The sequence below is a fragment of the Ictidomys tridecemlineatus genome, chromosome 8 (genome assembly GCF_052094955.1).
Source record: "Ictidomys tridecemlineatus isolate mIctTri1 chromosome 8, mIctTri1.hap1, whole genome shotgun sequence".
NCBI classification, from domain to species: Eukaryota; Metazoa; Chordata; class Mammalia; order Rodentia; family Sciuridae; genus Ictidomys; species Ictidomys tridecemlineatus.
Window position 1 is genome coordinate 98,261,557 of NC_135484.1, and position 25,243 is coordinate 98,286,799.

The following is a 25,243-nucleotide window of genomic DNA, read 5'->3' on the forward strand; positions in this document are numbered from 1 at the left end:
ATCCAGATTTTAGAATTTAAACAATCTTTAAAAGTACCTGATCTGAGTATTTCTTTTAAACATTAAGACACTAAAACCAAGAAAGATGAAACAATTTGTCCAGAGTAATAGAGCTGCTAATGTAGCAGATAAAATCTTCCTTAAATTTCACAAATATGACAGTAATTTATATTTTTAACAACCCTGTTAATCATTATTTTTAAATAAGAGTTTATATTCCTTTATAAATCTATTAAGTTAAAAATTTTAAATGTGATCATTTTACATGTTGTGGTTATATCCAGAAACTTACATTGTTCATCTGCTTAATGATGCTAAGGATACACAAGGTAGAGCCATGTCCTTTGCTTGCATTTTAATAAGACAATGATGTAAAGTTTCTCTTTGCTATCATTTATGAAGCTTTATATGGCACAGAGTACATTTCCAAATATCTTGTAAAGCCCCCAGTGACAACTTTCCATTATCCCTCTCCAACATACAGCATATATAATGGTAATATAAATTTTTTTTCACACAAACAAAATGACAGCGAAGCATTAAGATGACTGGAGCTCCCATCCTGGAACTAGTTCCACATGATAAAGCAGACTGCATCATTTCTACCAATCTAATACGAACCCAAACTATAGGACATTTGTCTACTGTAATATATCAAATGTAAAATACTGCATTTCTCTCTTCAGAAGGAAACAGTACCTTAGGTATAAGAATGAACCACCTGTATGACCCACCCAACCAGTGATTTGATGTTTTCATAGATATTAATGTCTTGGTCTCACAAACAATACCAGCTCTACATAGAAATTTTCACAGAAAAAAAAATGGAGATGCTTCATGATATCCTGGAATTACATAAGAATTTCTATTTATTTTTTCAAAAATGATTTTTTTCTTACCAAGGATACTCTAATTAAATGCACATTTCTTCCACAAGTATGATGATAAAGACATTTATGTTTTATGTGGTCTTTTATCAAAATATCAAATATTTTCTCAAGTTACTGCTCACCTGTTCAGAAAAGAGGTCACTGTTATCTTCCAAGTATTTACTGAAAGGATTGGGTTCATAAACTTCCTCTTCTTTTTTCAGTAATATTTTGGATTTAACAGGTACTGGGCGAATTACTCCAGGCTTAGTCTTCATAAATGATAATTTTAAAAAAAAAATAGAGAAATAAATACTGTTAAAGTCACAAAAAATACAATTTTAAAAAATGAGTTTACAAATGTATTATAAGCAGCCTGGAAAGCAAATGGTTTTAACTAATGTAGCTTTAGTTGGAAGTTAATTATGATTATTAACTAATCATAATCAATTAGTTGCTTGATTATGACAGCATTCAAATTGTAAAGACCTACTCTCAGACTGTGGTAGTGGCTCAGCACTATAGCACTTGCCCAGCAGTATGAGGCCCTGGGTTTGATTCCCAGCACTACACACACACACACACACACACACACACACACACACACACACAATCTGTTACGACATTCAAAATGCAAATTCTCTTCATTTATCAAGCCAAACATGTTAGTCTTTCCTTGGCAGTACATTTGTTCAACCAATATTTCATTTGATAAATATTTATTGAGATCCTTCTCTGCCAGTTTTCATTCCAGGCATGACAGGATACATGACCTTGGAACAACCACCAAGTCTATTACAACTTTCGTTTTCCAGAAACTATTTCCCATGTCCCCCAATACACAGAGAAGGGCCTTCAGAAGCCATATATGACAACATGGGGGTGACTAGCAAATACATTCTCCCTCCCCAAAATGTGATTAGGGATTTAAATTGTCTGTATGACTGGAAAATAGAAATTATAATGTCAGTGTGGGCACTGTGAAAAGCCTTACTTCAACTTAAAATGTGGATCTACTGAAATCAAGATTAGAGCAAAGCACAAGAAGAAACACCTCAGAGTGACACTTCAGACCTTTCAGAACTGAGTCCTCAAACATTCCTGGTATCCGACTAGATTTCCTATACTGAGTTTCCCTAAGACTTTTCTGTGTTTGTACACTAGATTCCCCCATTTTCTTATATATAACATTTTTTTTCTATAATTTTAAAATCAGAAGAGCTTTATTTTCTATGTCATTCTCTCAAGATTCATAACCTGATCCCTATGTTTATTTGACAAAATATAAGAGAGAGGCGGGGGGAGAGAATGCTCTGGTTTGGGGCAATTTCAAAATGATGTTTCACAGACTCTAAAACCTTGATACACTGTAAAATGTCACAAAATGATTGATAAGTTTCCAAAAGCATCCCAAATAAGAATTCCATAAAAAGTTGAGCCAGTTTTTTGGAAAATAGTAAACTAGCTCTTCTCAGTCCATTATGATGTTCACAAGTTAAGCCTTAAGGACCTACATCTACATCTCTTCTGTATTAAATCACCTGATATAGTTTCATTCTTGAATAAATGCCATTCTGTGATACCTTTTCCAATTGATATTTTCCCAGTTGTCTTCATGTATATGCCAACTGGGGAAATAAATACAGATTGAGAAAAGTGTCTTTCCTCCTTGGCTGAGGAATATCTCCTACTTTAAAAACTTTGATTTCTCTCAAATGGTAAAAATGTGAGCAAGTAATATATAATAATATTTCATGAAATCACACAGTTAAGTATATGTATGACAGTGATATTTTTCCAATAAATATAGCACAAAAACAAAGCCCAGGCCATAACTGCTGTGTACAACCACCTGTGATAAGAAGATGCCAGATATCTGGGCCACAATCTTCAGCCGTACAGACTTCCTGCCTCCCTTTTCCATTTGATTTTCTGATTAATTTTTGCCTCCTTCCACTCCTACTCCTGAAACTTCTCCTTCTCTTATATTCCTTTGTGAAATCAATACAGAAAATAAGTGTATTTCTACCTCCCAGGGCCTGCAAGGATCTAAAACCAACATGGAACACTAGGAGTTCAGGTCAGTATCAGTGTGCAGAGAGAAGAAAACTGGCCAGCAGCAGCACCTGAGATGGTCATAGGATCTCCCTGTCAGAAAAATATGACTGCCTGGTCCCTGTCTTGCTAGAAGACAAATGTTTTGATTTATATTGCCTGGGAGCCTTTCACTCAGATCATCTGACTTGTGATCAGCACCCTCCAGAATGAGATCAGAAAGATACTGTTGGGATTAGATATCAGAATCCATTATGAATGCTTTGTATTTGTTTTTCTGCTAGCTTTTATGTTTCTTGGCTCCTATGAGTTTCCTGGATTTGATGATTGTCTACCATCAAAGACCATGCCCTATTTCTACGACCAGATTTTCCACATGCTCCTTTCTTGGAATTTGTGCCCCACATTTGGTCTGACTGAAGTCTGTGAACCTTCCTCATCCTACATTGGTCTTCATACAGTTGCCCTGATTATTGAGTTCTATTATTGCCTCTTTTCTTAGTCTTGTTTTGCTTCTGTACCTTAACTCACTGGTATATTAGTTAGTATTTCATAGTCATGGAAGTCAGCTAAGACAAAAGAAGACTAGATATAGTTTGCCTTTCACTATGTTTATGCTTCCCTTCATATGACCTTTTACTATAAATTCCAAGCTCAACTCTTTTCTCTCTCTCTCTCTCTCTCTCTCTCTCTCTCTCTCTCTCTCTCTCTCTCTCTCGTTAGAAATTGAATCATGCATCCTCCACAAAGCACAGAACACAGCAAATCATGTTCATAGAAGCCTCTGCACGTTGCTCTTGTTCTACATGCTTATTAATCCTTATAAACTCTGTGTGAAGTTAAAGACCGTAAGTCACACATCAAAGTCATGTCGTTAATATGTGAAGTCAAAGTTTAAATCAAGGTCTGGTTTGATTGTCAAACTTGTGATTTTAATTATTCCAAAGTGGAGAGAGAGAGAGAGAGAGAGAGAGAGAGAGAGAGAGAGAGAGAGAGAGAGAATAGTAGAGATAGAAACTTGGCCCATTTTGAGATAGGCAGCTCTTTAAAACTTCTGTTGTTCAAATAGCAAAGCCTGGTATTTTTATACTTTTGTTTCCTTTTAAATTCATTGCTTCTGCTTATTTTCACTGCCAACTGCCATATCCTTGATTGTAGCCATTGTTGCCTTTTTCTACGTCATTTTAATTTTCTTTTTACCAGACTTCCTAAATATTTATAGAGCACTGTGGACCCTGAAGATTTTAAGTCCTTATGAGTATACAAATTCATTCATCCGTTCATCCACCTGCCTGCTTTATGCATATACATGTACACACACAACCTACTCCACCTTATAAAGACTATTAACATGTGGCCAAGACATCAAAATTTACACTGATGTCTCCCTGGATTTGGTAAAAATCTACTCTCAAGCAGTAGCATGATATTGGTAGGGAGAGAATATCAAAGACCAGATGTCAGGTTTTTAAATGCAGTTAATAGACTGTATGATCTTAGGAAAGCCATTTGACATGTCTAGACTTACTGCTAAAGGGTTATAATTCTACTCCATGATTTTGCCTTTTAATAATAGATAGTGACACATTTTATTCCTTATTGTCTTGCCCCCTCAGGGATCATAACCATATAGAATTATTGCATATGGTTTATTTCTACATATTCAAATCCATAATAGTCTCAAAGCACATTTTAGAAAGTTTATAAAATAGGACTATGAAAAAACTGGTTCAATTGCTGGTACACATAAGGCTCTTTTGGAATATTAGCTTCCTTTCTGTTCTTCCTAATACCTTGTTCCTCAGTATCAAATGGTCATGTAATGTATATTTGCTAAAGCCTAAATTGCAACACACAGTAAACTAATGCTTCTTTCCAAGAAAAGAGCTGTCTGCTAGTACCTTTCCACTCAAAATGGGGTCTGTAGGCCAGCAGTGTCAAATCTCAGGTCCCATTCTAGACCAACTGAAAGAGAATATGCATTTTAATAAATTCCTAAGTGATTCGTGTGCACATTAAAAATTAAAAGGCCTTGTACTGGAGTTCATACCATTAAAATGTGCTGTTTACCTAGATATAGATCTTTCCTGGGTTATCATCCTAAAGATTCTATTTCTTTGGTCTTCTGCCTCCAGACAGAAAGGAAGGCTTTAGAATAAACTGTCCTTTATTAATTTCTAATCTACACTGCATTCTTTGCATAATTACCTATTATCTTTGAACTTCTAGTAGATGTTCTCTTGAAGTGCTATTTGGATTTTGGCAAATCTGATTTGTTAAATTTGCAGCCACATCAATGTTTATAGCAACCCAATTCACAATAGCTAGACTATGGAACTAACCTAGGTGTCCCTCAACAGATGAATGGATAAAGAAAACGTGGTATATATACTCAATGGAATATTATTCAGCTTTAAAGAAGAGTTAAATTATGGCATTTGCCAGTAAATGGTTGGAGTTGGGCAATATCATGCTAAGTGAAACAAGCCAATTCTACAAAACCAAAGGCCTAATGTTTTCTCTAATATTCGGATGCTAATCCACAATAAGGCTAAGGGTGGGGGCACTAGGGAAGAATAGCATTACCTTACATTAGGTAGAGGGAAGTGATAGGAGGGGAGGAGAGGGGATGTGGGGATAGGAAAGATAATAGAATGAAACAGACATTATTACTGTACGTATCTATGTGACTGCATGACCAATATGATTCTGCAACATGTACAATCAGAAAAATGAGAAATTATATTCCATCTATGTATGTTACATCAAAGTGCATAAATGTATTCTACTGTCATGTATAACTAATTAAAACAAATTAAAAATTAAAAAAAGAGCAACCCTTCAAAAAAATTTGTATCCATATGAATATGAAGGAAATTAGATTGATCAAGTTACAAGAGTCTATAAAAAAGAGTTACTATAAGATTGTCATTGCCCAATATTATTACAACTTAACTAGCCCCCAAATAGCCATTTTTCATTTTCATCTGCTTTAGCGTTTGTAGAAGAACTAGAGTCATGACATAATGTTCTGTTTAATCATGTCAGGAAAGTTATTCCATAATTTTCTTTCCAGCTTAAGAGGATTTTTTTAAAGAACCTACTCTCATAGTTAATAAATAGGGCACAGAAAAAAACAATAGTATTCTTCTAATGAAAGATATCAATTCATTGTGATGAACTTACTGAGAACTGATTCACACTGGGCATAATCATTTTTGAAGTGCCTCCAAGACAAAGGAATTGATTTGCAACTCTGAAGCACATCTCTGTCAGATGCTCTCCAGTGTCATTTTGCAATTGAGACCTAGTCTATGTCATAAACTATAATATCTACTGAGATAAATCAGATTCAACTCTTGTTCTCAAAGGCTTTACAACCTAGCTGAATAAATCACAGAATGACTCCAGTATGGGTCACATCATGTCATTCATCTCTTAAGTGATGTACTTAATTCCAGGTCAAACCATGTAACCTGAATTCTCAAACTCCCTCAGGCTTCCCCTTATCATTCAGAGTGAAGTCCAAAACCCTTGCAATACCTACAAGGTGCCATATAACCTGATTGTTCCTGTCCACAACCAGCCCCTCTGTTTCCAGACTGAGGTCCTACCAGCTCCCTGTTGTCTCTCCTTCTCTTCACTGTAGCTCACACACTGTGATACTCCCTTCTCCTGGACTTTGTGCTTGTTCTTCCCTGTGTCTGGAACGTTTTTTATTCATTTCCGGGTCCCCCTTTCTCTCCTCTTCAGTCTCTTCACCTTATTGAGCAGGTCTTTCCCAGTGATGCATATAAAATAGCAATCCCCCACTACTTTACATGCCTGTTTTTTTTTCCTAGAGCCTTTGCCACCATCTGACAGATTGATTTTGTACTCATTGTCACAAATCTTTGTTTTATTCACGTTTAAAGCCCCAATACCTAGAATCATACCTGGCACCTAGTAGATCTTCATAAATATTTGCAGAATAAATAAATTAATGGATAGGCAGAAGCCTATTACACTGGTTGTTATCTAATAAGAAGGCTATAAGAGTTATTAGATTGACAACTTGGAGTGTCCCCTTATTTTTCCTGCATTTATTGACTTTCTGATTACAGTAAAACCCAGGAAGAAGGTCTTGGCAATATAGACGATTCTCATGGCCCTTCACAAATAAAGACCAGAGAAAGAAAGTGGGTTGGTGTGCTCCCCCTTCAGAGATAAGTGTGGAAGACTGAAGTCATCACCTCTGAGAGACAGAGAAAGTGAAGGCCAGACTTGACAAGATTTTAATCTCGTTTAAGAAAAAAAAGAAAAACTTTTGTCATCCTCCTTCTGTTCACAGGTGGTAAGCAACAAAACTCAGCTCCAAAAGACAATGATGTATATTTGAGGAGGAATTCAAGACTGAAGAGTGGAGTGGGGTTGAAGAGATTACATATGACTCTATTGTTAGGAGAAAAAGCCTAAGAGCTAGACTGAGTACAGTTCTGGGGCTCAGGAGCAGGTTTTAATGAGCTGCAGAACACTAGTATAAGCCTACTGTTTGCTTGTGTTCACGATCCATCATATACACACTTACATTGAACACTGCTACTAAGGGTACTGTAAAAGTAGATCTTTTTTTCTCATTCTTGGGAACTTATAATCATAATTCTATGATGGTAAACTGGTACTACCTCTGACTGGAGACCAGAGTAAAAGACTGACTGCCAGCACTGATCTAGTAAATTCACCATCAATATTTTAAAATAATGGCTTCTTAGAACAACATTTTTCTTAAATTAGTAACTTCAACTAGTGGGTTGATGTTTTTAATTGCCTATCACTATAGTGGTAAGCTCTAAGGTGATGTGATGGGGTAAAAAGAGATAAAAAAAAAAGAGATAGGGACAGCATTCAAGATTTGTTTTGGGGTTTTTTTGTTTGTTTGTTTGTTTTTGTTTTTGTTGTTGTTGTTGTTGTTTTTACCTCAGCTTTCCCTTTGGAAAGATAAGATATGTAATGAAATAGTAAGAAAGTGACACAACTGCATCCAGCAAGTTCTATGAGCCTGGATAGAAATTCTACTCATTCGATGGATCAGAGTTTTGTAAAAGTGCCCTGGTTTTCTCTTTTATCCATTTACTTCTGTCCTGTCTTCATTCTCCAATGTCATTTTTTTTTCTTTAGAATTCCCATGGCAAAAAGCTTGTACACACTCAAAAGCATTCTATCACACAAGGCTAGAGACAAAAGCACGATCCAAATTATTTCTCTGACTCACTCATTTAATTAATAAATACTTATTGGCTCTAATTATTTTAAAATTAATAATAGTATATGCTTGAAGCAAATACTTAAGCGTTTTATCCATTAAAAAAATACCTCCAATATCTCAAAATTCTATGGTGTACAGTAAAGCTCCCAAGATTGAAAAAAATAATAAGACTTTTGGGATTTTGATTGGCATTGCATTAAACCCATAGAGAACTTTTGGGTAATATCGCCATTTTGATTATGTTAGTTCTGCCTATCCATGAACAGGGTATATTTTTTTCCATCTTCTAAAATCTTCTTCTATTTCTCTCTTTAGGGTTCTATAGTTTTCACTGTATAAATCTTTCACTTCTTTTGTTAGGTTGATTCCCAAGTATTTTATATTTTTTGAGGATATTGTGAATGGGGTGTTTTTCCTCATTTCCATTTCAGAAGTTTTGTTGCTGATATACAGAAATGCCTTTGATTTATGCATGTTGATTTCAGCTACTTTGCTGAATTCATTTATTAGTTCTAGTAGTTTCTTTGTAGACCCTTTTGGGTCTTCTAGGTATAGAATCATGTCGTCCACAAATAGTGATAATTTAAGTTCTTCTTTTCCTATTTTTATGCCTTTAATTTCTTTCATCTGTCTAATTGCTCTGGCCAATGTTTTGAGAACTATGTTGAACAGAAGTGGTGATAGAGGGCATCCTTGTCTTGTTCCAGATTTTAGAGGGAATGCCTTCAATTTTTCTCCATTCAGAATGATGCTAGCCTGAGGCTTAGCATAGATAGCTTTTACAATGTCAAGGAAAGTTCCTGTTATTCCTAGTTTTTCTAATGTTTTGAACATAAAAGGATGCTGTACTTTGTCGAATGCTCTTTCTGCATCTATCGAGATGATCATATGGTTCTTTAGAGTTTTTTCTCAGCAAGAGAAACAATAAGAGAGGTAAATAGGGAACCTACATCATGGGAACAAATTTTTACTCCTCGCACTTCAGATAGAGCCCTAATATACAGAGTATACAAAGAACTAAAAAATTAAACAATAAGATAACAAATAACTCAATCAACAAATGGGCCAAGGACCTGAACAGACACTTCTCAGAGGAGGACATACAATCAATCAACAAGTACATGAAAAAATGCTCACCATCTCTAGCAGTCAGAGAAATGCAAATCAAAACCACCCTAAGATACCATCTCACTCCAGTAAGATTGGCAGCCATTATGAAGGCAAACAACAACAAGTGCTGGTGAGGATGTGGGGAAAAGGGTACACTTGTACATTGCTGGTGGGACTGCAAATTGGTGTGGCCAATTTGGAAAGCAGTATGGAGATTCCTGGGAAAGCTGGGAATGGAACCACCATTTGACCCAGCTATTGCCCTTCTCGGACTATTCCCTGAAGACCTTAAAAGAGTGTACTATAGGGATATTGCTACATCGATGTTCATAGTAGCACAATTCACAATAGCTAGACTGTGGAACCAACCTAGATGCCCTTCAATAGATAAATGTAAAAAAAAAATGTGGCATTTATACACAATGGAGTATTACTCTGCACTAAAAAATGACAAAATCATGGAATTTGCAGGGAAATGGATGGCACTAGAGCAGATTATGCTAAGTGAAGCTAGCCAATCCCTAAAAAACAAATGCCAAATGTCATCTTTGATATAAGGAGAGCAACTAAGAACAGAATAGGAAGAGCATGAGAAGAAGATCACCATTAAACAGAGTCGAGAGAGGGGAGGGAAAGAGAGAGAGAAGGGAAATTGCATGGTAAAGGAAGGAAACCCTCATTGTTATACAAAATTACATATAAGAGGAAGTGAGGGGAAAGGGGAAAAAAAAGAGAGAAATGAATTATAGTAGATGGGATAGAGAGAGAAGATGGGAGGAGAGGGGAGGGGAAGGGAGGGGGGATAGGAGAGGATAGGAAGGGCAGCAGAATACAACAGACACTAGTATGGCAGTATGTAAAAATGTGGATGTGGAACCGATGTGAATCTGCAATATGTATATGGGGTAAAAATGGGAGTTCATAATCTGCTTGAATCAAATGTATGAAATATGATATGTCAAGAGCTTTGTAATGTTATGAACAACTAATAATAAAAAAATAAATAAAAAATAATAAGACTTTTATGCCATCCATTATCATGAGATCATTGACATGGTATGTAAACATCTACACTTCAGGGGGTTTTTTTTTTTTTTTTTGGTCAGAATAATGAAAATACTTTTTGCCAAAAACACCACAAGGTGGCTATGAGGATCCAATGAGCTAATATACATGACAGAGCTTTATAAAGAAATAAAATCAAAAAAGAAACTTATAAGGCAAAAAAATACATGTATATATACATACACACACATTACATTTATAAATGTGGAATGCTGACTGTAAATAATCTAAAGGAAAGTGACTACTCAGTGTGTTTCTTTTTTTCAAAAAAGTTTTACAATCACCCTATAGTGGTTGTATAAAAATAAACATACAAGGATTTCAATAATCATGAGCTCAAGAAACATTCTGTGGAATATACAACAAAACAGACTGGCCTAATTGAAATATTTCAGTGATTAAAGAAAAGACAATGGCATGACTCAACCCTGAGGAGGCGTACATGAGAAATGAGGTTGCTCTCAAGTGTGTCATGTCAGGGGAAAAGTGGTCAAGGAGAAACTGCCTTTGAGCTTGAAGAAGACATCAGCTCCACACAAAAGCTTTCAGGGTGGAATATTCTAAACAACAGAGACTTTAAGGACTCTCAGAAGAATGACTCATACTTCAGTACCGCAGGACACATCAGCTGGCATTCAGAACTAGGGACAAAGTCTCTGTGAGCTGAAGTACTCTTCTTTATAATGTTCCAGTAAGTTGCATTTTGCTTTTACCTGTATTTAGCCATGTCGCTTATTTTTTCATATCTACTGTTGTTTACTCTCTACATTCAGTATTCTATCCAGGACAATAATGAACATTCATAATGGCATGAAATTTCAAAAGCAAAAGCCAAATGTCATCTAAATTGGGCTCCCCTGTTGCTAAGGAAGACTGTAACTTCCCCATCTTGTCCAACCTAACTTGACTTCTTGAGCAGAGAAAAGAGACCTCACCATCCTTTCTTAATATTTTGATGATTCTGTTTGGGAATTAGAGAAGCTTTATCTACAGCCTAGATCTTCCCTTTCACCTTACTCTTTTTAACATACTAGAACTACACTGTCCATAAATGCCAGACCTCAGACTTCCTCTTTTCAATAACTAATCATGTTTCATGCAATGCAAAAACAGCCCGCAGAGCTAGATATGGGAGGTGTTCAATAAAGGTAATACTTTCACAAAGGCCCAATTTTCCAACTTCCTCATCAGTATTTTCTTATTCTCCTTGAATTGTTTAAAATTAACAATATTGCTTTCTCTTTGAAAGCCACACAGAACAAAGATGTGCACTAACACTGTGACCCTGGATGATCTGTTCAGACTATGGGAGCCCCCATTTCTTTCTTGTCAAAGGATTGTTCATATTACCTCTTCATAATTCAGAGATTTCAGGTGCAATAATAACACACATATTTTGCTTTTACCTGTATATAGCCATGCTTTTACCTTGTCTACAGGACTATATTGATAACTTCACATACTGTGAAGTGTAAGACTGACAATAACCCATCCAGGTTGACAGAATGGTAATTCCAACCTCTAGATTGTAGGTGGGAAATTTCTTTCCAGATGTGATCTACTGCATTGATGTTTAAGAGAAGAACAATTAAGACTGGTGAACCAGATTCATAATGGTCCCTGAAATTATCTCCAGAGCCTGATACTAAATCATCTGGCTTCCAGAGTAAACAGTGATTTTTTTTTCCATAGTGGAGATTGAACCTATGCCTCACACATGATAGGCAAGTGCTCCTCTTCAAACTCACATTGAAAATATTTTGAGAGTTAGGGTCCTGGACCTATTTCCTTCTAATATTGAATTGACACGGTTGCAATAAAAGCAAACAAATAGGTAAGCCAAGTTGAAAAATAAAAACTCATGAAATAAATGATATACTGCATCTTTAAAAAGCCAAATCTCAAAAATAATTTGAGATTTGTATTGAGCTTGTGCTATGATATTGATTTAATATACTTTCACTCCAGCCAATTTACTATGCTTCTCCCCTAAAACAGAAGACAAATAATTTTAATATAAACTGCTTATTTTATATAAAATCACTATATTTACTTATGTAATTTAACTCTATTATATCATACATTTCTAATAATTTTGTTTTATGTGCTATACAAACATACTATACATCATACTATACATACATATAGAAAAGATATGTATAGCTAATCAGAATTGCCCCATCATGTTATTTATATGTGTTATAAATATAGTCATATATAAATATAAATGAATACATATGTATGTATATCATAGCTTTTTTTCTTTTCTTTTTTTTAAAGATAGAGAATTTGTTTTAATATTTATTTATTTATTTTAGTTTTCGGTGGGCACAACATCTTTTTTTATTTTATTTTTATGTGGTTCTGAGGATCTAATCCAGCGCCCCGTGCACGCCAGGTGAGCTCATTACTGCTTGAGCCACATCCCTAGCCCCATAGTTTTATTTTTCAAAGACATCTTTTTTTATTCATGTTATCTTGAACTTAATCCTGAACATCATTCATGATGGCAAATACTGAAAACTCATATATAAAAAATGAAAACCATTAACGCTTCATAAATTATATTTCTTAAGAGTAATGTACAATATTGCATTCAATGATTTCCACTCTGATACATCTTATTCCCAAAAAGTGTGAATACAGGTTTAATGTCATGATATAGAAGGTTTAATATCATGATACAGGTTTAATGTCATGATACAGGTTTAATGTCATGATATAGTGATAAATAATTGAAATAAATGATTATATCAATCGAAGAGAGTGATAGTAATTCCTTCAGAAACCTACCTATATCTCATGGACATTTTGAGATTAAAATTTAATTTAAAACTTGGTTAAGAATTGCCTTGAACTCATTAGAGAAAATGTTTAAAGTAAGTGCAAAAGAAATCATCATTAAAGTAAGTTAAAGCAAAAACATTTTATCCCTGCCCCACCTCCCTGAGAACATAAGTGCAGGAATATCTTATTAAGAAAAAAAATAATTTGTTTTCAATTCACAATGAGTTGTTTTCACTATGTCTCAAAATCATCATGTATATACACATATGTATATATGTATATATACAAATATATACATATTTGCTCCTTTGAAATAATTTCTTAAAGTATTAAGCTAAGATTTTACATGTATTAATACACACGCATTTATTTCACCAACCAACTTGTCTCTATTATACTTTGCTGAATAGAATTTAATAAAAAAATGTCCAAAATGTTCTCGATTCCCATACATTACTCTCAAGCAACAGATGTCATTATTTTAAAAATTAGTAATATTTCCATACTAAAGTGGGAGCTATTCAACTTCATTATGCTACTGCAGTGCTTGTTACCATAGCAACTCCTTCATTTGCTGTGTTAGTAACCATAGATTCTCATCACAGTCCTGGAAGGGCTGGAAAGGACATAACTAAATGCTCTCAGGTTCAGCTAGAAAATTGAAACCCAGACTCTGATTTCTTGTGACTTACCCAATGTCAGCACCTTAGTTACGGTTAGAGCAGAAGCATCAGTTGGGTTTTCTGATACCCAATCTATCATTCTTTCAAGTATAGCTTATTGTTTCCCTCTATTCCCCCAAATGATACCGAAATTACACAAACACATGCTATTTTCAGAATCAGTCTATACTTTTTATGATTTCTCAATTTACAAAAAAAAAATATTGCCTTTATGGCAGGACACCAAAAGAATTGTTTGAAAAAGGGAAGAAGTCAGTATTAAACTGCTTTACTAGAAATTTTCAATAATTTTACTGAAGATATCTATTGTTCAGGAACATATAATATTTTGGACAATAAAAATTTGAAAATGTAAAAATAATCTTTAACGAATGATATCTAGGAAACTTATTTCATAATTTTAATTGGCTCATCACTATAAGAATAAGAAATGGAAAAAATTAAAAAAGAGATAATTATCCTCTTTAATCTAATTTTTATAACAAATAATAGATTCTAAAGTTTGGATCTGTTTTGCCTGATGCAGCCACTGCTGTGGAAGTCTTAAAATGTGACTAGTTTGAGACTCTTTACACATGTAAAATACACAGATTTCAAAGACAGACTTCCCTCACTATGCAAAAATTTATCTTGCATTAAATAAATCATTGAAATTGATGTTATCTTTTTATTTTTTAATATGACTACTAGAAAATTTTAAATTGCTTACATGGTTTACACTTATCAAGTCACATTGTATTTGCTTTGCTCAGCACTGGGCTAGACCATCCACATACTAATCCTCCTGTGTGAAATTTTGTTTCTCATTTCTACAAACCCAAAAGTTACCCTATGCTTTCAATTGTGACCTTCTCTCAAGTCCTTCAGGATTTCCCTCATGAAGAGGTGAACTCTCTTCTGTAAATTTCAGTAGTGTTTTTTCTCCAACCCAACCCCTTCTAACACTACAACTTGAATATAATTCACTGGCAAGTAGGTCTATGTATGATTTTATGTAAGTTTGTCTGCTGACCAAACAACCACCATGGGGCTTTACTAAAGCATCAGTAAATTTTTAATAGACAAGTATGTGAACAAACTTATATACAGTAAATTTATTCTCAATTCATTTTCCCTCAGATAAAATTGTCTTGAGAAATCAAAATTTTTAGAAGTAAGTCTATGACTTTGTAAGAAAATACATACCAGTTGACTCTCAGACACTGTAGAGGATGGTGATGAGAGATTTGCCTGCAAAACAAACAGTATAACTTAGTAAAATAATATATCGATACTTTAAATATTTGAAGTTATTTATTACTAAAGTAATGTAGGCCTTTGAAAAGTATAAAGAAAAAATAAAAGCATGCTAACAAGAATTTTAACAATTTTTAACAATTTGGTATATTGCCTACAATATTTTTCTATACATTTTATTCAGAGTGAATATGGTATTTAATATACTGCTTTTCCCTCTTAATGTAAGTACTATCACATGCCATCAAAAATTCTTCAAGTTTACCTAATATTTGATTATTTTATTTTATATTTTACTTACACATATGAACATTGTTGACATTTATACAAATTTTTAAATACTTTGTTTTCCTTAAATTTTCTTTACATAAAAAGGAAACTTAAGTTTCATGACTTCAGAATGGAAATGATTTGGTTTTAAACTATTAAACAGCATATTAATATCATTTCTTCAACATTGATTCCTGTATTTTATTCTTCATCTGAATTTAATTTCCTGTTTAAAAAAATTATTCTATTTTAACAAGAACATTAAGCTAAAGACCTACCCTCTTAATAAAATTGTAATAATACAGTATTATTGACTATAGTTATACTATTGTACAGCAGATCACAAGAACTTTTTTCAGTTGCACAAGTAAAAACTTGATGTTCATTGATTGCTAACTTCCCACTTCTCTCACCACCTTAGTTCCCTTCTTACTGAAATAATTTTTTAATAGTTTTTCTTAGATTTTACTGTCTTTCATTTCTTTTATCTGAAAATGTTTTTATTTTATTTTATTCTCCCATGAGAGTTCAACAGGACACAGAATTCTAGCTAATGCTATCTTTCATCTTTGGAACATACTTTCCCACTAGTTCTAATTTCTTTTGCTGCTGTCAATCTGAATGCCATAACTTGGAGGATCTTCTGTCTTTACATTAGGTTACTGTTTAACATTTTTCTTCATGACCTTGTGTAATAAAGTGTACTGGGCAGGGGAGGTGATTAACAGAGGTTGGGGGCAGGAAAGGTGATGGGCAGAAGAGGAAAGAAAGAAGATATTGAGCTTGAGAGAAAGGAAGATGTACAGAGTTTTAATTGGGCTGAAGGAACAAGTTCAATGAATTATTGCACTGCATTGTAGCCACAATGAATAATAATGCTTCAAAATTACTAAAATATGTTTTAAACATTATTATCACAAAAAGTGATAAGTTGATGAGGTGATAGGTTTGCTAGTTAGCTTGATTGAATCTTTGTATAATGTATACATAGATCGAAACTCACATTGTACCCCATAAATATTAATTGTTATCAATATTAATTATTACCAATCAAAAACAAATAGAAGCACAATTTTTTAAGAATTAAAAACTAAAAGAACGGTCAAAATTATGGAAACAAATTTTCTGACTTCAAAGAAAATATAGAGTAAGGTTATATAAGAACTAAAAGAGTTAAGAACTAAGGGGGGAAAGTAAGGATTTAAAATTCATTAAAAAATAAATTACTACACAGGACCACCATCTGTACCAAGCTAGCTTGGGTGAAACCATCTTCATCTCCCATAATGTCAGATGCAAACAAAGTACAACCAATTTCTTTGGCCATTTTCTTGAGATGCTTTTCCTTGCAACTCATGTTTGATAGTCTAACACCATAAGGAAAAGGAAAGGAGGCCTAAAGTGTTTTACATGCAAACTCAGCTCTTCCTCCTCACTTAGCAGAGCCCAGATAGTTTTCTTTCCTTCCCCTGTCAAGTCCTTTCACATACATACACACTTCAGAAAAATTTCTGAACAATTAAAACATAAATGAGTGAGACTGGTTCACGGACTGGAATTTCTTGCTTAAATTGTACACAGCTCTTCGTGTAATTCATCAAACCTCTACCCTAATCCTATGGAGGCAGATCTATGGAGGTGGATTTTAGTCACCTAAGATCTATGACTGCATTAGTGTACTTTGCCTCTGAAACACTCCAGCATAGCAACATTTCCAAGCATAGCAACAAGAGAAGTGTGTGAGCTGGCTAAATTGGAGAAGATGACCTTCTTTGAATGCCTGTATATGTAGCAGGAAATATTCTTAATAAAGTTTGACATATTTTTCAATATATTGTGATATTTTGGAAGAAATATACTTTCATTATTATGACATTTTCTGTCCCTCGAGCTCATTAAAATGACATCTTACCTATATACTAATATTTAATAAGCCTATCTCATTTATTTCCCTGGCACTTAAAAGCAATTTATGAAATATAGAGAATTTATGGAATAAGTTGTTATCAATAGAATGTGATTCCAACCACGGGTATTTTGATAAATAGTAATATTAGTTCTCTTTTTTTGAGGTTGCTTTTATTAAGAAAGCATACTGTGGTTTTGAATTATTTGAATGAAATGAATTTAAACTGGTAGCAATGAATGAAAATAATAAACATTTACAAAAGCCCTCATAACATGGAGAAAAAGAATCCCTTCCAAAAAGGATTCCCTTCTAAAACTGATAGAGTAAACAGAAAATAAAATACAAATTTCAATTAAAAAATAATTCCTTTACGTAGGGTAAAAAAAAACTACTTAAAACTGTTATGAGAAATAATCACTCATATATTATCTGATAAATTATGAGTTAATAAACATGAAAGCAAGTGATTTAAAAGCCTGAAAACATAAAGGTATTATCATTTTAATTGTTAATAAGACCAGATAGTATTCATTCCAAGTTCAGACTAATGGTTATTAGGCATTAATATATAATTTAAACCCAGAATAGTTATACTAACGGATACAAGTCTTTAAAAACTCAAACTATTCTCAGCTTCTATAAGCTCAACACCATCAATGGCAGAGGTTTTGTCATGGAGCAGACCTAGGTTGTATTTTGCCTAGTCTTTGATTTCTGAGGCTTGTTTTCTCCCTCTTTAAAATGGAAATTATGTGATGTTAACTCCCACCTCACATGACAAGGTTGTGGTTTAAATAAGACACTGAGATTTATTTGCAAGATAAGAGTTCAAAACATTTACTAATTTAGTACCCATTAAAAAGAAGCAAAACATTGATGATAAATTAATTGACTGCAAGTAGCCTAACAATTGCTACCTATTCAATGTATTGTTACTAATTTTATTTATATTACACTTAGGAGAATATCAATTAAGTTACTTTAAAAACCATCATTCAAGCACACCACGAATTGAAGAAAAGTTTGGCTTTTATCTGAATAGATGGATTACTTATATCTTAAAACATATACTGTGAAATATCACAAAATGTTCAAAAAAGAAGTAAAGTAATATTGTACTGCAGTGACTTTCTTTCTAATTTTCCTCCTTCCTTTCCTTGTTTTGAGAGGAATCATCTTTTCATCCAAAGCCCATAAGGATGAATCATTATACAATTTCCTATTATTTAATGAAACCATTACAATCGTTCTAGGAAAATTGTAAATCCTATGAACATTCCAATAGATTGAAAACTAACAACTTTGAAAGTTTGTTTTAACATCCATCAGAAAGATCTCCTCTCTTTCTACAAGAAAATTACCTTGCCCATGTTCTATTTTCATTGCATACTGTCTGTCTCCTCCATTGGAAAACATGCTTCGGAAATAGGACCTTATTATTGTATTTGTCCCTTTCAACCCAGTGACTCCTCAGTGACCAGTACATGGCAGATCCTCAATAAACATATTTGTTGAATCAATGAACAAAAATGGAAAACTGAATAATGGAGACAGAAAAATACCAACTAGCATTTTTACTGGTAATGTTCCATGTACTATATATGAATCTTTTTATGAGCCTCAAGAATAAGGCTTTGGGATGGTCAGTGCTAATTTGCTGAGGATATGCTCAAATGTGACAGACATTTTTCCAGGACTCTACTTCAACTCTTCTCTTTGTTCAACCTCCTCTGTGGTACAGGAGTTGGTAAACTGTGCAATTCCTGCTTTTGAACTTAATCTATGAATCTATACAAAGTTAGTGACACACAGATCTCCAGCAGGTATCTACTCTTCAGACACAAGGTAAAATAAGCCATCTACCCCAAATCAGGCAGTTATCTGTGATATACACTTGGGTCTAACCTACTAAATGCCTCCACTTTTTTTAAGCATTACTCCAAAGGGCTCCCAATAATAATGAAATGTCGCAGTGAAAGCTTCCAGGAAATGCTGTAAGCAGTGTTCCTGCCCACGTCCTGTAAACATAATTTCCTAAATGTGATAACATTTAATAATTTCACTGAGTTCTTTATTTGCCTTCGGGAGATTCAAATGAAGGCACAAATATATAAATTGTAATGATGGCATGGCACAAAATACACATTTAATAACTATTTACTCTTGAGGAGGATGGCAAAAACTATGTACTAGGAAACTAATATATAAATTAAAGAAACAGGTTTCTGCTTTGTTTTAGGCTGAACACTCAGCATTTGATTGGAAGACAATCACAGTTGTACTAAAATGTGCTTGCTCAAATGCAAGAGTGGGTCCATGAGTAATATGTTGCTGTCTGGTGAGTGAAGAATGGGGACAGTAGGTGTGTCCAAGTGCCTGTGCCCAAGACACACTCAGATCCAGTTCACCAGGGTCATTTGAACTAAGTGTGTAGTTCATATGTACATAGCCACTATCAGTCTATCGTAACTATTTTGTTATACACAGAAACTGATTTAGTTAATAATTTAAATGCAGGAAACAACAAACTAGTCAGTAGACTAAATTGGGAATTCCATTGGAAATGGACAAATCTTAATGTTTCAAGTATGTGAATTGACCATTTTATAACAAACACAACAACTATTAAAAAATAAAAATGAAGTTTGGATAATTACACAGACAGAAAGCAGGTGTTACAGTTCTGTTTTATTCAGCTGAATTAATTAAACTAGGTTTCATTTAAGACAGAATTTATTTGATAAGCTTACCTGATGTTTTACCCATGACATAATCTGATTTTTCATACCTGAGCCAATCACACCATCCTACCCCTCCTTTTCCACTTAGGGAAAAACCAACTAGTTGAATTTAAATTATTGTGTAGTTGAATTCCTATCAAAATATACACTTGACATCCATTTAAAAAGCATTATGTATAGTTATAAAAGTACTTACATATTTGGTTTCTCTACCAGCTGCTTTTGGAAGAGTTGTGGAAGTCTGTATGAAAATAAAATAATTATACTTCTGAATAATTCATAAATAATAAAATATTTAGCATTTCTGAATAATTATTCTCATTTTCCATTAAGACTTTATAACCATTACTCCCTCTTTTCTATATTAAACCTCCTTTACCTTTAAAAATTATTTTATTAAACAAAATCAAACTTTACCACTTCATTATTCTTTCCATTGCTGTAACCTATTTGTTTTCTGTTGATTTCCCCCTTATTATTGATAATGTTAATTCATGGGTCATAATAATTCATTCAGCATGTTTCTTTCATAATTTTGGCTCTTTTAAAATTCCCATAGAAATCTCTGTTCTCTCAGATCTTTGAGTTGCTCAAATCCAAAAATATCCTCATTCGTTCCATTACAATCAGCCACTTCCAAAACCATTGCTGGATTTTACCTTCACAGATGGTATAGAAAACCTCTTAAACTGCAATTTCAGATGTGCCTGTCTCAGAACTCTATTTCCACCCACAACCCCATTTGTCTGGTACTCCTGATGCTTTGATACAGCATCTGCTTCATTGGGACTTCTAAAAATTGACCCTCACAAGACATCTTCTGGTTTTATTATCTTTTAATTTGCATATATTTCATTTTATCATGTTGAAATTGTCCCTTTTTTTCTTTTCTCATCCCTCCCTTCTTGTGACAAATTAACTTGCAAAATAACAGCAACAACACTAGTTGGGCTTTATAATCCATTTTTCTCCATTATACCTGAGAAGCAAAACACCTCTTTGGAAACTCAATTATATTCATTGATTTCATTTTAAAATAATGGTTATCTACTTCAAATGTGCATTCCATACTTCCTGATAAACCTCTAAATTTTCTTTTATAGGTTCACTTTCTGAAATTAGGTGGCTATTCAATTAATTTATCTGTTAAATATTTATTGCATATCTACTATGTGCCAGACACTGTTTTAAACCCTTAGGACTTATTAATGAACAAAAGAGACAAAGTTATTCTGCCCTTGGGGAATTTATATTCTAGCAGAAGCAAAAATAAAGAGTAAAATGATAAATAAGTAAATTATATGTTAGATGGTGATCAATATAATGAAAAACAGTAGCCAATTTTACTATAAGAATTGGGAGCAGAAAGCAGAGCTAAAGGATTTTTAAAAGGCAGTTTGGCCAGAAAAGTGTGTGGAAAACTGGGAGCAAGGAATGCATGGTTGTAAAAGAGATTATGGTAAATAGAGAGATGCTGAATACATGGTTGTAAAAGAGATTATGGTAAATAGAGAGATGCTAAGTATTTTGCACAGAGACACTAGCAAAGATGTCTTGAGGGTCTCTCAGAAATGTTCAATACCATGCCAAATATAGACTCAAGGATGTAGAAAGGAAAAAATCTTTTGAGAAAAGATTGTTGAGATATCCTTCTTGCAAAGGGGGAACTAAGAAGCTATTTCACTTTGCTCCGTCACTCAGGCACTTAAAGTCTATTGCAGCTGTGGTCCCAGGGGACCCAATTACTATGCAAGCTGGTGGCAAATTTCACATGGTGCTGGTTTTATAGGAATAAAGGATACTAGATTTAAGAGATCACTGAACTTTCAAAGCAAGGTCTGGGAGGCTAGGCAAAGTGTAGCAGAGTCAGAGTCCCTACAGAATGCTCCTGAGAGAGTGACATGTGAAGCTGTGAAAGTGAAACTGAGGCTGAATGGAGGCCCCGGGAATTAAGAGATGCCAGTAACATGGACTGTTTGCTAAGAAAAAATGCTGGCTTCAGAGAGAAAGCCAGGCCAAGAGAGAGGACGTGAGCTCTGCTGTGAAGTAGCAGTTAGACACAAGCAGTCAATCAGGAGTTTAAGAAAATACTTAGTACAGAGCAAATCAGATCTACCTCAATGGTACCACTAGTTCTGACTAGATAGCTACTTCAGGCCCCTTGCATGATCTCAGCTCTATAAATTATTTCCTTACAACCAAAGAAAGATGGATAAATTCAGGGAAGGACAAATATATGTTTTCTCAGAAGGGCCTAATTGCTAAGACAACTTCTGCAAGACCCTACATAAATAATACAGACCAAAGGTTCCCAGGCCCAGGACAACAGGATGATTAAGACTGGAGCCCACTGACCGTAAATTCTATAAAACTAATTCCAGTTAGGACCTGGCCAGGTCAGCCAGGCCCAGATGCCAAGAGTTTCCCTTAGGTTATTAGCTAACACAGTCTGTTGATGCAGAACCAAGAGGTGATACTTGAGTGGGATCTTCTAACAATGTGGCTCCTGTCCTAATAAAAGCTGAGACACAAAGAAATGAGTTATCACTCTTCTCTCTGAGAGTATCTGCTCTCTATCTTGAGGGTCCTCCTCTTTCTTTCTCTTCTAATAAACTTTTATATACTTTTACTAAGTCAAAAAAAAATTTTCTTGAAAACCTCTCATGCAAAAACACAAAAACTGAGAACATATGTCGTCTCTGGTAAGATCTTATTTCCATTATCACTGCTACTTTCAAGGTCAAAAGGGAAGGATTTCTCAAGCCCTTTAGAGAACACATATTTCCACCATGTGTCCTAGATGTTGTACATGAAGTTTTGGAACCTGTTTTTCTGCCTGGGTTTCAGATTTATTTTTGGCCTCATCTCTTCTTTTTATGCCTTGATTCCTCCCTTTTGGAATAGGAATGTTTATTTCATGACACTTTATATTAGATATATATGTAACTTGTTTTTTTTCTTTCTTTCTTTTTTTACAGGAGCTCAGAGCCAAGTATTTGCCTTGAGTCTCAGAGGAGACTTTTTAGACTTCCATCTGGGGCGATGCTGGAATTGTTATGACTATGGGATTCTTGAAGATTTGAAGATGGACTAAATGCATTTTGCGTTGTTAGACAGACATGATCTTTCGGGAGCCAAGTCTGGAATAATATGGTTTGGTTATGAGGTGTTCTCGCCTCATATCCAAAAGCTCCTGTGTTAATGCAGAAATGTTCAGAGGTAACTGATTGAATTTTGAGGGATGTAACCTGAACAGTCCATTGTAGTTTGAATGAACTAACTGGATGGTAACTGTAGGCAGGTGGTGGGTGTTTAGTGGTAGGTCACCAGGATTGTGCTCTAGGAGGGTTCATCTTCTCCCTGACACCTTCTCCCCGCTCTGTTTCCTGGATTCCATAAATTCAGTAGTTCTCAGCCATGCCCTTCTGCTATAATGCCCAGCTACACCTTGAGCCCAAAGCAATAGCGTCAGTCAGCCATGAACTCAACCTCTGAAACTGTGAGTCAAAGTACATGTTTCTCCTCCACAGAGTTCATATTGGGTGTTTTGGTCACAGTGATGAAAAGCTGATAACTACAATACCTCACCATGTTTTTGAAGATAAAATTTTATCTTGCAAAGTTTTAGAGCAAACTGGTAACTTTAAAATGTAATAAACTGATTTTTAAAAGTACTAAATATACTAGTAAGACAGTAGAATCATGTTGGGTACATTCAAGACACAGCAAGAATGCTACCAGGGCTAAAGCAGAGTAAGTAAAGAGACAATGAAAAAAGAACATGGATGTTTTGTGAGGCCTAATAATAAGGTCCTCCTGGGAACTGTAAAGACTTTGTCTTTCTTTCTAAGTGAATGTGTAGGCATTGCTGGTTTTAAGTAGAAGAAGTATTTTAGTCAGATTTTTCACTACTGTGATGAAAGGACCTGACCAGAACAACTGTAGAGGAGGAAAAATTTATTTAGGAGTTCACAGTTTCCTAGGTCTCAATCCATAGGTAGCAGGTTCCATTTCTCAGGGCCTGATGGGAGGTAGGACATCATGGTGGAAGAGTATGGCAGAGGAACCAGCTCACATGATGATCAGAAAGCAGAAAGAGAGGTCTCCATTTGCCTGAATAATGGAGTGTAGTGACTGGCGTGGTGGTGCATGCCTTAATCTTGGAGAGTGAGGAAGTTGCCTCACAAGTTCAAGGCCAGCCTGGACAACTTAGTAAAATCTTGTCTCAGAAAGGGCTTTCGGGTATAACTCAGTGGTAGAATATTTGCCTAACATTCTCAAGGCTCTGGGTTCAATCCCAAGCACTGGGAAAAAAAAAAAGAAAACAGAATGCAGTACAGTGAGGCAAACATACAGGGATTCTGTGCTATCTAGCAAAGCTTCGTGCTGGCTTATTAGTGCAGAAGCTATGAAATAATCGTATTCTACAGATATTTTGAAGCTACAACATAGGATTTGTAACAGAAGGAAGCAGATGTGAAAGAGTGAAATAAAACATGATGCAAAGTTTCTGGCTTTGAACAAATGAAAGATTGAAATTCTTTTAATGGGAATGGGAAGGAAGCATATGGACATTTTTGTAGAAGGAAATCTAAACTCTAGATTTCATTTTTACACATACTAAGTTTGAGACATTTATTATAAATCTAAATGGAAATAAAGTTTGGAAGAGAATTCTGGACCAAAGATACACATTTGAGAATTGTCATGAGACTGAGTGAGAGTACGAAAAGAATAAATACAGACAGAAATGAGAAGTCCAAGGACAGATCCCTAGCTACTCTAACATTAATATTTTGAAAAGAAGTAGATGAACCATCAAAGAAGACAAAGAAACAGTAATGAAAAGTGAGATAAAAAAAAACAGAGGAAGCACAGAACTCTAAGAGGACTACAGGAAAACATAGCAAAGAGAAGGTAGTGGTCAACTGAGGTTCTGTTGTTATGTCAGCTCAGATTCACTCTGAGTATACAGCAGTGGGTAGGCTGCTGGGAAACTTGGGAAAGGTGTTTTGGGCAGCTTGAAAGAAAAGAGAGTCAGAGAAGAAAACTGAAATCAATATTACATAATGTTTTTCAATTTTTCAAACTCCTCCACATCATACCTTGCCTTCATAGTTTCAATGATCTTAAATTTTTTTTATTGAAAGGTGTTAATCATGAAATAACTTAAGATATCAGTTATGAAACTCTTAATTCTCATACCATCAACTTATAAACATTTTTGCATCTATGTCTGTTAGGTCTTCTACTTTCTGTCTTGTGATGACATT

The 25,243-nt window shown here is 34.5% G+C and overlaps 1 protein-coding gene across 15 annotated transcripts in view; it reads right to left on the bottom strand.

Moving 5' to 3' along the window:
* Mlip (muscular LMNA interacting protein) overlaps positions 1 to 25,243 on the bottom strand; it is a 124,509-nt gene that overhangs the window by 51,137 nt on the left and 48,129 nt on the right. For all 15 annotated transcript variants that reach the window (XM_078019870.1, XM_078019867.1, XM_078019875.1 and 12 more), the window contains 3 exons: positions 20,167 to 20,211; positions 15,000 to 15,044; positions 1,013 to 1,141 (listed from right to left, as the gene is read on the bottom strand). In XM_078019870.1, the coding sequence (XP_077875996.1) occupies positions 1,013 to 1,141; positions 15,000 to 15,044; positions 20,167 to 20,211 (219 nt within the window). The remainder of the gene's footprint in view (positions 1 to 1,012; positions 1,142 to 14,999; positions 15,045 to 20,166; positions 20,212 to 25,243) is intronic.